General features: G+C 31.5%; 2 protein-coding genes across 2 annotated transcripts in view; both read left to right on the forward strand.

Moving 5' to 3' along the window:
- The first annotated feature begins 434 nt into the window (after window positions 1-434).
- On the forward strand, window positions 435-2,539 carry LOC108721739 (UPF0193 protein EVG1 homolog). The gene is made up of 5 exons (XM_018446435.1): window positions 435-715; window positions 835-965; window positions 1,037-1,133; window positions 1,216-1,359; window positions 2,186-2,539. The coding sequence occupies exons 1-5, from the start codon at window positions 463-465 to the stop codon at window positions 2,410-2,412; spliced, it is 852 nt and encodes a 283-aa protein (XP_018301937.1). The 5' UTR covers window positions 435-462; the 3' UTR covers window positions 2,413-2,539.
- Window positions 2,540-3,987: 1,448 nt separating this feature from the next.
- The window catches only part of LOC108721714 (sorting nexin-8), a 22,715-nt gene continuing 11,854 nt past the window's right edge, over window positions 3,988-14,848 (forward strand). Inside the window, 2 exon segments of the mRNA XM_018446397.1 lie at window positions 3,988-4,321; window positions 7,400-7,527. Of these exon segments, the coding sequence (XP_018301899.1) occupies window positions 4,297-4,321; window positions 7,400-7,527 (153 nt within the window). The 5' untranslated portion in view covers window positions 3,988-4,296.

Here is a 14,848-nt window from a genome sequence, read left to right on the forward strand (position 1 = left end):
TATTAATAATATTTTTAATATTTAAAATAAGTTATTAATTGACCAGTACTAGTATTAAATTTTTATAATCATCATAATTTAAATAATAATTACTCTCTAATGGTTTAGTGAATCTACTTGAAATTTTTTTTAGTATATTACAAATAACAAAGGAAGAGTTTTCCGAAGTTTCATCAATTTGGTACTACTTGTATTTTTGGAATAGCTCAGATACATCCTTAAAAGTTCAAATCTAAAAACACAGCAAATAATTTAGTTATATTCTAGTTTCTTTCGAATTTCAAAATCTAATCACGAATTCGAGCAAATTTTAATTAAATATGAATACGTCTGTGAACAGCTGCAGAAATTAAAGCCCACTCGTGAGTAATGGCCTGCGATTCGAATTCCGATTTAAAAGTTAGTTCGATCAAGTTGAGTCATCTTTTCAAGTAGTCATAGAAACGCGACGCGCGTCTCGGAATGGTAGATTACGAGGCCAACGGGGTTGAATGCGTGATTGTCGCTTTGGCGAGCCGCAACTGCCGCAAGGACCGCAGGATCGTGACAGTCCGTGACAGTTGTGCAATTAGCGTGATTCCGCGTGCGCTCTCGAGGATTCGCAATTTCGAAACCGAAATGGAGCGAAAATATCAGAGGGTTGGTTTGGGAGTGGGCGCATTTCACAATCCCCCAAGGGCGAAATATAGCGAGGAAACAAAGAATCTCATTAAGCGTAAGTAAATGGTAACCAATATTAAACGCGTGATTTACTTTATGTCAAAATTTCAACTGGTTTTTTCTTATTACAATTCGGTCACGTGTTTTTAATGCCCGGCAAATGTTAAATGTTAGTATTAATGGAGGAATCCAAGCTATCAATGATGCAAAGGAAAATGATTCAAGACGCGGTAGATAAGGGTGAGTCCTTACCGCCTTCCATCGACAGAACGAAAAAAGCAAAAGATAAGGCCGAAAATTATCAAGTAAATATCGCAATATAAAGGATTTTCTAGAAAATAATTTCAAAATAATATCCTGTAGCATTTTCCGTTAGGTTAAATTTCCTAATGCTTGGAGGAGGCGTTCACAGGATACGATTATAAGCAGCGGTGCTTACGAGAGAGAACAATATAGGAGGACAGCACCCTTACGTAATAATTAGAAATAATACTTTCTTCAAGATAGTAATCAAATATAAACGCACGTTGAATGACATGAATTTTACGCAATTAGCCAACAAGGAGAAACAAAAGCGTCACTTGGCATGTATGATGGCTTTTGGAAAGGACATGCCAGAGACTCCTCACGGTCCTAAGATCCTTCACAGGGCTAAACGGGAGCCAGAAATACCTGAGAATACGGATTTTCTGAATGACTGTAAGTTACCAACAGTCTCTTTTACACTCAGAAGAGAAGACATATAGACATAGAAATGGGAAGACACGGACGTAGAAACGGCTATAAAAATGACAACTGTAAAAGTTTTATATGTGAAATTAATGTACTCTTGAATAAGCTATTTCATAATTACTGATTAAGAAAACAAACAATGTACATTAATTCTATCGCTCTTTTTTTCAAAAGCGACACAACTAAAAAATTACATATCTCAAGAAAGGAAAAATTATTTTCATCTCGATAGAAAATTATTAATTAACCCCTTAAAAAATTGTAATGCACATTAAAAATTTGAAGATATTATCCGTTGAAATTATTTAATTCTATTAACATCATCTGAAATGTGCATAATATGTCTGTTGGAAAAATAGTTAAAATTTTGAAAAAAATTCATTTTAAATCATCCTTTTTGAATTGAGATGATTTTATTTAACTATCCTTTTGAAATTGCGACAATTTTGACGATGTTTTATGAAGTTAATTTGATAATCATTTTTGATAATTGATAATGATGTTTACCTAACTCATTCACAGTGATAATTTGAAAATCACGTTTTTTGAGTTGTGTCACTTTTGAAGTAAGAGAGCAATATAAAATTCGTATAGTTGCCACCTTTATAGTTGTAAGGTAAAATACAAAATTTTAAGAAAGTTGTCAGAAACACTCTTTTGAAATTATCATTATTTATGACAATCGTACAAGCAGCAGAACTTTCTCTCTAAATTTAAAATAGATTTTTGAAATGCGCGTTTTTGGAAATTGATGGTGTCGTGACGATAAATTGTGTCCTTCTGTTTCTCAAAGTGGCGCAAGGGATCCGCGAAAGAATGGATTTCTTGCACGATATGGAGAGTCTCGGAATGGGGAAGAAGTATCGACCTATAATAGAGCAAGAGATAGCGCAGAAAATACGGCTAATGGAGTCGCTGGATAGTCAAACGTCCGATCAGCTACGAAAAGAATTTTATGAAGTTAAGGACGAAAGACCGTCGTCGAAATTGTTTCCATTGACTGAACCGGGACAGAATTGATTTTTTCATTGATATAATCTACATGTAAGTGCTATAGCGAGATGCGACATTATTACGTGACATAGATAGGATTTTATGTGTGTCAAATATAATCGATCGTATATTTTTTATTGTATTTCAATCACCTGATAAGTTATAAATAAATTTTACAGATAGAAACGTAATGCCAAGATAATGCCAAGTATTATAATCATAATGATTCAACTGTCTGAAATGTAAGCAGATAAATTATTTGTAAAATTATATTCTGATAATATTATTCTGTAAAATTATCTTCATATTTAATAAGGGCTTTTTTAAAAAGATAGATATCAATTCCGTCAAAAGATGCATTTTTCTTTTTTTCTCTAACCTTATTTTTACCATATATTTTATATTTTATTTTTTTATATTTCATTTTTCATGTATTATTATATTTTTATTATATTATATTTTTATGTATTTATTTATATGTATTGTTATCATTCTCTCATTTCTTATTTCAAAAAATATTCTTTATGTTATTGTTACTTATATATACATTAATAAAATTAATCTTATTCATAGTATCAATATAGTTTCTATAACTTTTGAAAATCTTCCAATATCGAAATAAAAATAAAAAACAATTGTTTATATATCTACCGATCAATTTGTTTTTCATTTTTTCTAATTTTTAAAAAAAGATTAAGAGTTAATTGAACCAAGATTAAAGTTAAATCACTGGTAGAAACAGGTATTAGAAGTATTAAAACATCTTTCAACTTCGAAATAAAAACAAACGCATCCGTCGAACTATCATCGTTAAAACGTAATACTTCCGTAGGATTAGGTAAGTTAATTTTTTTTTAACTAATAGTAAGTTAAATTAAATTTAACAGCCTTGAAAATTTAATTTAATTAAAATATACAAGTTAATCCATAATGAAATTAATTGAATTAAAAGTTAAGTTAATAAAAAAAGCAATTGAAAAGTTAAATTTGGCCCAAACGAACAACCAAAAAAAAAAAAAGAAAAAAGAAAAAGTTTGACCATTTTACATAAAAATTTTCGTATTTTTTCTTTCTCACAGCATATTTATTAAAGAATCTAATTATTTTTGTTCACAAGTAACGATTATACAATATAAAATTACTGAATTATATACTCATTATCCTCTCGCATTGTGTCTGAGGATTGACTTAAAAAAAAATCAAATTAAAAGTTAATAGTTACCGATAAAATGTAACTAAATTAAGTTAAAAAGTTAAGAATCTAAAATGTAACTAAGTTAAGTTAATATTAATTAACTTTTTAACTTTTCAACTTAACTTTTATCTTTTTAATTTAGCACTACCCAACCCTGCTTCCGTTAATTAAAAAAGATATTCTTTAAGAAAACAAAAGAAAAATAAGAGATAATTGAATTAAAGTGTATGCTGAGATGCAAGTATATATACATTTCTCTGGCGACTCCGAAGCAGAAGACGTAAACACCGCAGCATGCTCCGTTCCGCTGGGCTCATCGCTTCACGAGGACTCCGCGGTGAGCCGCCGCGATCGCGCGAACACCACGAGGCAAGGCACGAGGAACGAGGATGAGGATCAGCGTTCCACCGTGCACGACCAGCACGACGTGTCCCGTCGTCGTCGTCGTCAGTCTTCCGCCGCGCGGCGACAGTGTACGTTGTCTGAGTGTTTTTCGCGCATTGTCCTCATCGTATTGTTGACGTGTCGTGAGTGTCGCGAGTGCGAGCAGCTCGATCGTGTCACGAAATCGTTCATATTCACGCGACCGGAACGAAAACTTCAATTTCGACGTCTTGGGTGTCGTAGATCGACTCGTCGGAGACGACTAACTTTATTCTTCTTTTTCTCTCTCTTCGCCACCGAATGGTCCACGGATGATCCACGGATGATCCAACATGGCGTCGACCGATCTGTCGTTCGGTAAATGATAATAAGTCTCACCGAGAACCCCGAAAGAATCTCTGTGACAAGGTCTCTCGCGAGGTCAACCGGTTCTCTCGTCGCCGCGTCGCGTCGTCGCTGCGCCTCACGAAAACGCGGTCGCTCCCTTCTCTCTATCTTTTCCCCCCGGATGTCCCGATCTCCTTATCAATGCGAACGCAATGAGAATACGGGACACATCGGGCGGACGTCTCTCGTTTGCCTTCCGTTCGCCGAGAACAAGCCTCACGACCGGAAGCTGTAGCTTCATCTCTTTTTCTTTTCTTTTCTCCTGTTTTTTTGAGATCTTAAGACGCGCGTGTCCGGGATGCGGTAATCAGCTGATCTTTAAAGCGCCTTGACATCCGCGATGTGATCGCGTATGCGCGACCCGATGACGATAACGCGTTGGTTTACCATTTGATTTATACTGTTAATAAACTTTATTCAAATTAGTAAGAAAGCGCCAAATATATATATGGTCGAGACTAAATACCGGTATCCATCCGATAAATACTAACAGTAACATCAATATTATAATTTCTTACACGAAAAGAACGACTTTGCTAAAATATCTAAAAATGTGTAGCTGTGGATACAGATTTAAAAATAATTTTGTTGATCCATCAAATCACGTAGGAATCTCAAGCATAATGAGTAATGTTATAAAAAATATTGACATTTTAGCAACTAGTTTGAGTCCTACATAATTATCCAACAGAATTATCAGATCTGTATCTAGCTAAATTTTTAGATACTTTAGCAAAACTGTTCTTTCTATGTACTCAATAATATAAATAAAATGTGGTATACGTTGTATGTATGTAACAGTTAGATTGTATAGTAAAAAAGTATAACAAAAATTTTGACATGCTAAAAACCAGTTTAAGTATCCTACATAATTATTTTAATGATCCAACAGATTTATTTTTAAATCTGTATCTAGCTAAATTTTTAGATCAGCAAAACCGTTCTTTCCATGTACTCAACAATGAAATATAGCACACGGTGTACTTTACAGTTACATTGTAATAGGAAATTATAATATTGATATTATGGTTACTATTAGTTTGTGTTTACTGGGTAATATATATAAAATTTGCATAGAAATATTATTATATTTTTATGCAAATTTTAAATGCACATTTTTCTGTTATATAAATTGCATTAATAAACTTTACATAGAGAAGATCTATCGAGCTCGGATTTTAGTGGAGAGAATGCGCGCGTTCTTTTCGAACACGAATCGATTAAATCGCACGAGCGGAATGCCATCGAAAGTATCGAAACGTGCTGGCGTTGAAGGGAAGTTGAGATGTACAATTTTAGTATGACTGTGTTAACACGGCAATAATGACGCATAAGATGTTTCATAATCGCTCTTTGATTTCACCTTGGAATTTCATTAGATGCTATTCTTTCTTGCGTGATGAAATTTTGCTAAAAAAACATATATATATATATATATAAGTAAATAGGATACAACTTCGAACGTGGTACAATTCCGAAATAAAATTTGAATTCAATTTTCGAAGCTCAAGTTTAATTTTTTCTGTTTAGAATCCTTCAATACCTTCCGCAATGAAAGATTTACCAAACTTGAATCTCGATAATTGAATTTAAATTTTATTTGAAGAATTGTACCATGTTCGAAATTGTACCATTTGTCAGAATTGTATCATGTTCGAAATTGGATCATTTTGCCCTATAATAATATAATATAATAATATATATCCAGACAGCATGCTGATTGTCATTTTTTTGTTAAGACGACGTCTAATGTCAAAATAACGATAAATAAGTCAATTTGCTTGAATATATGTATTTTTTTCATTAAATGACATTTTACTGTACATACTTGAAGTTAAATTTGTTTGATCGTTTGATCTCGAGAGAGAGAAGGTCAAATAATTTTATTATAATTTACATAGAAAGAATGATTTAGCTAAAGTATTTAAAAACGAAGTATTTAAAAATTTAGTTATATAAATACAGATTTGAAAATAATTTGGAAATCATTAGAATAATTTTGTAGGACGCTTAATCCAGATAGCACAGTGAATTCGCAAAGTATTCTTCAAGTTTTCTCTTTTCCTGAATTGTAATTCTTTAGGAAAGAATTCATAGAAGAACATAATAAGAATATCTCAAGAAATTACATGCACCATGTTATACGAAGTATTCATTATAATGAATTTTTGAGGAATACTTTAAGACGAAATGAATTGCGGTTTCTTCAAGAATTCTACAGATATTCATTTTTCTAATTCTGTATGTATTCTTTAAAATTAATTTTCTAATATAAACTCCTATTCATCTCTGTGCTGTCTGGGTAAGTTGATCGCTAGAATGTCAAAACTTTTTGTAGCTCATCATGCTTGTTTTCTACATATTATTATTATTATTATTATTATTTCTACATATAATTATGTTAATAATTCAACAAGATTATTTCCAAATCTGTATCTGTCTAACAATAAATTTTTAAACACTTCAAAATTGTTCTTTTCATGTAATTATAACATATCTATTATAATATAATTTTAATTATATATCTAATTATATATCAAAATATCGATTCGCTTCCAAAGCGACTCGATTGGCTTCCAAAGTTTCATGCGAATCTTGCAAGAGATTTTGTAATGGTTGCACAGGTTTTAACGTGCCTGCGCGTAAATGGAACAATAGAGTACGATGTCGGGTTGAGGAAAAGGACGATTTTTCCCAGGAAAATACAATGCGGTAGATTTCCGTAAGGTGCGATTTCTCGTAAAGAAACACGGAGAAAGTCACTCAGGTTCCCTTTAATAAAAGCACGCTCGTTCGCGGGACGATCGACCCGGTACGAACGCATGCACGTATTCCGCGTACATTTCGTCACGCGCGACCGACGAGAGCGGTCGCAGGTAAAGCGAGCGGACGCCGCGCTAGGAACGCCACTCTCGGAGGCCTCGTTATAGAAGCCGTCGAGCGAGAGAGCGAGTGAGCGACAGTTTGACTTCATCGGGGAGACCTGTCTCTCTCTCCCTCTCTCTCTCTCTTTCTCTTTCTCTCATGTTTCTCTCCCGCAAATCCCAGGCTCTATACCGGCGTTCTACAGAGAAGTTTACGAGAAGGTCTGCTCGCCCACCAGCGGAAACGTGAAGCTCGAGGTGTTTAGGTCTCTGCTCGTCAAATCGCAGCTAAGCGGCTCCATCATCAATCAAGTACGGCTCTTCTCTGTCTCATTTATTTATTTATTTATGGAACTGGATATATGTATATAAATTCACATCGAAAATATTATTTAATTAATAGAGATCCAGCATAGAGATCATTGAGGTTTTCCTTACTCAGTTGTGTGTAGGTATTTATATTTGCGGTCTTAATTAAAATTGAAATTATTTAATTCTGTCGATTTCATCTGAGATCCGATGTACATAATAATGTATATATTGAAAAAAAATAGTTAAAATTTTGAAAAAAGTTAATTGTTTAATATGAATTAATTATTAAAGTACGCATGAATTGAATTTAAAAACAATTTTTTAACATGGTTCTAATAAAACCAGGTCTGAAGGGATTAAGACATTATTTATTTATTTTATACATTTTAAAAATCCAATTTATTTTAAATACATTTTTAGAATCCTAAAACGTTATCGATTGGGTGATACAATATTGCTATCAATACGTAAATTTTAGGTATCGATAGCTTTCTAGAATTAAGAATTATTTTTAAAATACGCAATAGAGAAAGTTCTTTCGCACTTCCGATTGCTGTTAGTCGAAACGTTAAAATGCAATACAAATACGATGATATCCAAAAAATGAAACTCGAATTACATCTACATGAAAGAAAGTTATGTAATAATAGTATTAGATAACAAATAGTCTAATTGAAAATAATCTTGTTAATTCTATAATAATACTAATGAAATAAATATGCCACGCTCTTGTTCTAATAAAATATTATTTGTTTCATTAATATGTTGTTGTTGAGTTAAGGGTATTTTAAGTTAGACTGTTGTTAATACATTTTTTTTCCATGTAGCAATATGGCAATGTAATTTTAATTACGATTTGTAAACAGTGGGCGTGTCAGACGCTAAGCTCAACTCCCCTTCTTATAAACTTGTTAATTTTAATATAAGCGGAGTATACACTTAGTTTGTAATTGCATCAATTTTCTTTGCTTTTTATATTATGGAGTTGACTATAACTTGATTTCCGTGAGGCTCGTCTAAAGTTAGATTCTTCACCTCGTTCTTCACCGATTACGATGAAGATGTCGTTTATTTTCTCATCTTGCAAATCCTTCGAGAAATAAATGAAGAAGAGAGGAAGAAAGCATTCCGTCGGACGTTTACAAAGAAATATATTACGCCATGGAGTAAATCCGATAGCGAGTTTAAACGCAGCGAGCGTACTCTCGCGAGTTTCAGTTTCTAACGTGCGACCTTTCCCAAGAGAAATTTACTTGTATTGTTTTTGTTCTCTATTGCAACCACTTGTACAAAACATTTGTATATACCGAGATTTATATTTTAAATATCAAGAAACATATCATAATGAAAGAAATTTATTCTTCATATTCATGTATCTTACTTCGATGCTCGGACGATGTAAATAACGATTTGGATTGCTATATTGAGCAAACGAACAGGCTTCACTGATTAATTTGAGACGGGTATTGTTTTAATTCCTTAACGTTTTCAAGCCTGATTACACTAAGGAATAAATTTTAATCGATTTTTTGTTTCTTAACAAGTAATGAGTGTTCTTGTAGGGTTTTTTTTACTGAAAAAGAATATACTTTTCAAAAAATCCTAAATTTTAATACTTGTTTGAATAGTATTAACTAAATATAAACATATATTTATTTGATACAAGAACCGTTAATTTCATTTAAGTATCATTTTTTTATTGAATAAATATTTATTTACTATAAGTAAATGTTTTGTTAATACTACTTAAATAAATATTTATTAAAATTTAGTAATTTTTTTTTAGTATATCACTCTTCAATTTTTAGATACTTTGCTTTGAACGTCTTATAAATTCTATTATTAACAGGTCAAACATATATGGTAAATCTTGAAAAAATTTATATTATGTAAATACAAAAGAACTTACTTTTCACGTATAATGCAGAGTATTATGATTGAATAAAATATACATTACATAGGAAAAGAATTTTGCTATTTTCGAATTGCTACATCTCGAAAAATCGTATCAAAACGAAGCAAAATACATTTTAAAACTAAAAAAAGCTTTTGTTTTTATCAACGAAATTTAGAAAAAAAATTACTTCCAATACTGTAACGTCATGATAACTTTCAACCATCGTTTTTAGCTTTTTTGATGTCATTGTTCTCAAAATCTGTAGATGATGGAATTTTATTAATCTTATATTCTTTTTTAGCAGCTAAAAATGCATAAGAATTACCATTCAGGTGTTGAGAAACAGAAACCTTATTGTTCCCAGTGTTATTAATAGGCTTTTTTTTATTGCTGTTGCCCCTATTGATTGGAGCTATTACTATTGGAGTCTATTTAAATAGACTTTAATCGGCAACGAACACTTTGTTATTCTTATCATTCTACTATATTATCATTCTACTATATATTGATCAGAATATATGTATTAATTTTCCGATTTTGTTTAAAAAACATTCGCAACAATATATTGTCGATAGACAATGCAGTTATCGATCTCATCTGCGAATAATGAACATTAACACATCGTTATCAAAATAACCATTCTTTGATAACGACCACCAATTTCTATTCTCATATTGAATAAACAGTATTTTAATATGAGCACCATTTCTTAATGCATCAGAATTATTAAAATAATCGATTTTCACTGTTATATAATAAACAAACAGTTTTTTTTTTGATTGATTAATTTGAGACGGACATATTTTAATTTCTCAATATACCAAAACCATCAAAATAACTAATTGATTAATTTGAGACGAGCATATATTTTTATTTCTGAACATATCAAAACTATATTGCATCAATAACCAACACTTTGCTACATAAATAACGATTAGATAATTATTGCTCGCTCTTGCATGACGAAGATTTTCTCTAGCAATTTTTTATCGTTTTTCAAATTATCACGCACGACGAACAAGAAAATTTCATCCGATTATCTTCATTCGACTTTCCACTTGGAGATAATCAGCCACTTTGACTAAACATATGCGTCAGAGTCGTTTCCGCAAGCATGATAATGCAAAGCGAGTACTTGTCAGAAAAGGATAAGATAATTGTAAAGTAGGAAAACGTCATTTGTGCTACAATTATGTACGTATCAGGAAACGTGATGCCACGTCAACTTTGAATATGACGTCGGGAGTGAAGAAATTCGTTCGAGCGATTATTGCTTTTATTCAAGCGAAAACGGATCGAAAAGGATAATTTGAGTCGATCTACACAATATATATCCGGCTCTCTGTAATCTCATGTCTTTTCGCGAAGAAAAGACGGAGATTACCTCATCGCGGAGAAAACCGACGCGTCTACAAGGAACACGTGGACCTTTTATTGCGCGATTGACAGGATAATTTGCTGGATCTACGACGAAGCGCTTCTTGTATTAAGCGGCTCCTAAACGCTTAATATTATCACAATTACTTCGCTTGGCAATATTATTGTATATATAGTACAATATTGTTGATGCTCCTTCTTAAATAATTCAACAAACAACTTGAAAGCTCAATATAGCTTCCAGGCGATCAATATTATTGCACAATATTTGATATTGTAATATCAAATATTGAACGTCCAAGAACCGCTTTATCCATGCCGTGCATACGCGTTTTGGTCGTTCAACGCTGCGCATTCCGAAGGAAATCTCCACAACTGTGCGTGTCATTTAACGAAGATATAATGATGAGCCAGTTGCTATTTCTAAGCATTACTGGTGTTACTAGTATTTTACTGTTATCTAATGTACGCTAGCGCGCAAATGCCATTAAATCTGAAATCACATGCATCTCTCAACGCGGCATAAGAAATTCCAAGGACTCGATTGATTTTCTAACATAAGTATTGCTTTTTTATTATTTATTACTCATATTCGTATCGTTTCGCACAATATTATTGCTACGGTTTCAGTGACTCGATCTCGTTTCATTTAGTAATATCTTTAGATTTAAAGCATTTGAAAATAAATATTTGTACTTTACCTTTAAAAATTTATTTTTGAAATCTTAGCTTTTCTTTCCTTGTAATATTTGTTACACGGTATAAAAATGATTTTGTGCTAAAATGTTAAAAAATTTAATTAGATACAGATATTAGATATTAGATATTAGATATTATATACAGATATTAGATACAAAATTTAATTAGATAAGTTTTATTAAACAAAATCAAAATATATAAAACGCTCAAGCTGGTTGCTAGAATATTAAAACTTTTGCAGCGTTGCTCATCAAGCTTGAATATATCAATCGTCGATTAATTGCCTTTGGTATAATACGAAAAGAACGGATTTCTAGATACTAAGGTATCTAAAAATTTAACTAGATATTTGTTAAACTATCAAAATAATTATATGGGAAACTCAAATATAATAAGCAATACTGCAAAAAATTTGGATATTTCTAGCAATCTATGTTCTACATAATTATTTTAATGGTCGAAGCAAAATTATTTTCAGATCTGTATTTAGCTACAAAATTTTTTAATACTGCAGCAAAATCTTTTTTTGTACAATTGTATTTTTTGCCTCAAAATATGACACTGTTTTAGTGCCACTGTAATGACTTTCCGTCCCGTAAAGATTAATATTCACGCGCGATGATACGTGACAGAAATATTTTTCAGACAGTTATTTTCCTAATTCTCACGTTATGTAATTCCATCCCGATGATGCTAACCGGTTGCGCCGGTACATCTGTATCGTTATCTCATCGTTGCAGTTCACGATGTTCATCCTGTTTCCGTCTCCGTTTAATCTCGTGAAAGTTGTTATCGGTGTTAATTACGCAGCTCGCAGTGTAAAAGTCCTTAAAAACCGATTTAAACATTCCAGGCGCCGTATCGACGGAGCCTTATCATCTTCAACAGCACGCCCGTCGATGATAACGCGCATGGACGCCCCTAATGGTGCAAGATTACGTGGCAGGGTCAATCGTACCGTCGTGTGTAGTCTGTTGCTCTGTAACAATGTCACAGACACGCGTTCTAACATGTTCACGAATAGCCTACTCACCTTTTATTTGACCGTTTGCATTGCACATTCAGACTTTACGCGTGCAGATTTCACGGAAAATTCCTTGGTCTTGGAAACTTTCCATGTAAATGACATTATACATTGTAAAAAATAAAATGTTAGTTTTAACTTTTAGTGGACATTTAAAGACATTTAGTGGACTTTCTGAGATATGCAAAAATGTTAAAATTAACATTTTTGTGTTAATTTTAACATTTTTGCATGTCTCAGAAAGTTCACTAAATGTCTGTAAGTTAAAATTAACATTTTATTTTTTACAGTGTAGGTATTAGTCTTCGAAAAAATACCGATGCATTTTACGCGAAACAAAAATTCGGATGTCTAATTTCAATTGCATAAAACGTTAATAATAAGGTTTTCTAAAAGAAATTTTTTATATAAGCAATGCTTAAAATAGATATATTATTTTATTACATATATATATTTATAATAAAATAATATATGTAAAAATGTGTAGTTTTATGTAATTTGTAGAATAGATGTAATATTTTATTGTTCTGTGATTTTTAACGCGATCCTATTATTACATGGATTATTTTATTGCTACATACAGAAAGAATGGTTTTGTTAAAGTACCTAAAAACTTAATTAAATACAAATCTGAAAATAACTATGTTTGGACCATGAAAATATGTAATTATGTAGGGCGCTTAAATAACTGGTTGTCATGATGTCAAAATTTTTTGCAGCATTGCTCATCATGCTTAAATTTTCTACATAATTATTTTAGTTCGACAAAATTATTTTCAGATTTGTATTTATATAAATTTTTAGATATACTTCAGCAAAACTATTCTTTCTATGTGGATATTAGAAACTGCTATAAATAAGACTAGAATAAACTAAGATTGTAAACTAGAATAATTATATGTATTTGCACTAAAAAAGACAGACTGAATTAATTCTGGTGAGTTCGAGAAATAAATTTGAGATTAGAGCAAATGAATCAGTCATTTTCAGGCAAAATATTTAAGCAACATTTTTCTAATCGCCAGTATTAAATAATTTTGAGAATAATTTTAAGTCGTGACGTAAACTAAAGTAATTCACTCGAAATTGTGTAAAAGAAATAATTATAAAATATACAATATATTTGTATTATAATTTTATCATTCACATATCTCCCCGGAGTTTATATATTTACATTTCTGAATATAAAATTGCTGCATAAAATTTCATCGAATTAAAGTTTCAAGAAATATAAATATTTTGAAATGTTAATCCACGTCCAATATTTTAAGCATATATGATAGCTTCAAAAAATTTTATAACGCTAATTAAGAACCTGTTTCGCAAAGGTTTCATGAAAAAATCAGCACGGCTCTGCGACACCCAGAAATGTCACATTACATCGCGACGTCACTCATCATGTCCGTCTCTCGTTCATTGTGCTAACAACACAATCAAAATAGCATTACGCAGAGCCGCGCCGAAGTGTCGCGAACAGAATAGTAATTCTTTCAACTGTAGACTATCTAAAGATATATAACGCAATTTTTTGTGGCAATAATTTATCATTAAAATCATAAATAAAAAAAAAATAAATGCTAGCCTAGTAAAACACGAAAATTAACACTATTATTAAATTAATTATATTAATTATATTAATTAGAATTAAAAGAAACAAATATATGTCAATCACTTTTTACAATAATAGTTTGAAACTATTGTCGTCGTAAAATTTACAAAATTTTTTATATAATTTATGCTTATAAAATAGATGTAATATTTTATTATTCTATGATTTTTAATGCAATGTGAACATACTATTTCATGGATTATTTTATCACTAGATATTAGAAGTCATTGTAAACAAAACCTTAGGATAAATATTTTAGAATAACATACATTATTATGTATTTGCACTGAAAAAGATAGACTGAATTATTCTGCAATGTTGGTGGAAATTATTCAGAAAATATCTGAATAGTGCAATATATGTTAAGAATTTCTATAATTATGTGATATATCTATTTTATTTTTATATAGAGGAGGGAACTAAAAAAAAAAAAATAAAAGAGCGTATCCCGTTCTAGGCTTTTGCGGAGATAATTTACTCCGAAGAGGTATAATTTTAAGCTACCTCTCAATTAAGCGCGATAGATTAACGTACGCTTGATACTTCCGCACGCATACTTTAATATCCATTCCCAACGTTGATGCACGCTGAAAATAAGCGCGGCGTACAACAGCAGCCGGCACGTTTTAATGCGGATCGTCTTCCTGCTAGGTAGGTGAAATCGTTTGATTGCCGTCTTCCGCATTGGCACGCAATGTATGGTACTTTTATATTG

This window comes from Mycetomoellerius zeteki, unplaced genomic scaffold, assembly GCF_001594055.1.
Source record: "Mycetomoellerius zeteki isolate Tzet28-1 unplaced genomic scaffold, Tzet1.0 scaffold182, whole genome shotgun sequence".
Lineage (NCBI taxonomy): Eukaryota > Metazoa > Arthropoda > Insecta > Hymenoptera > Formicidae > Mycetomoellerius > Mycetomoellerius zeteki.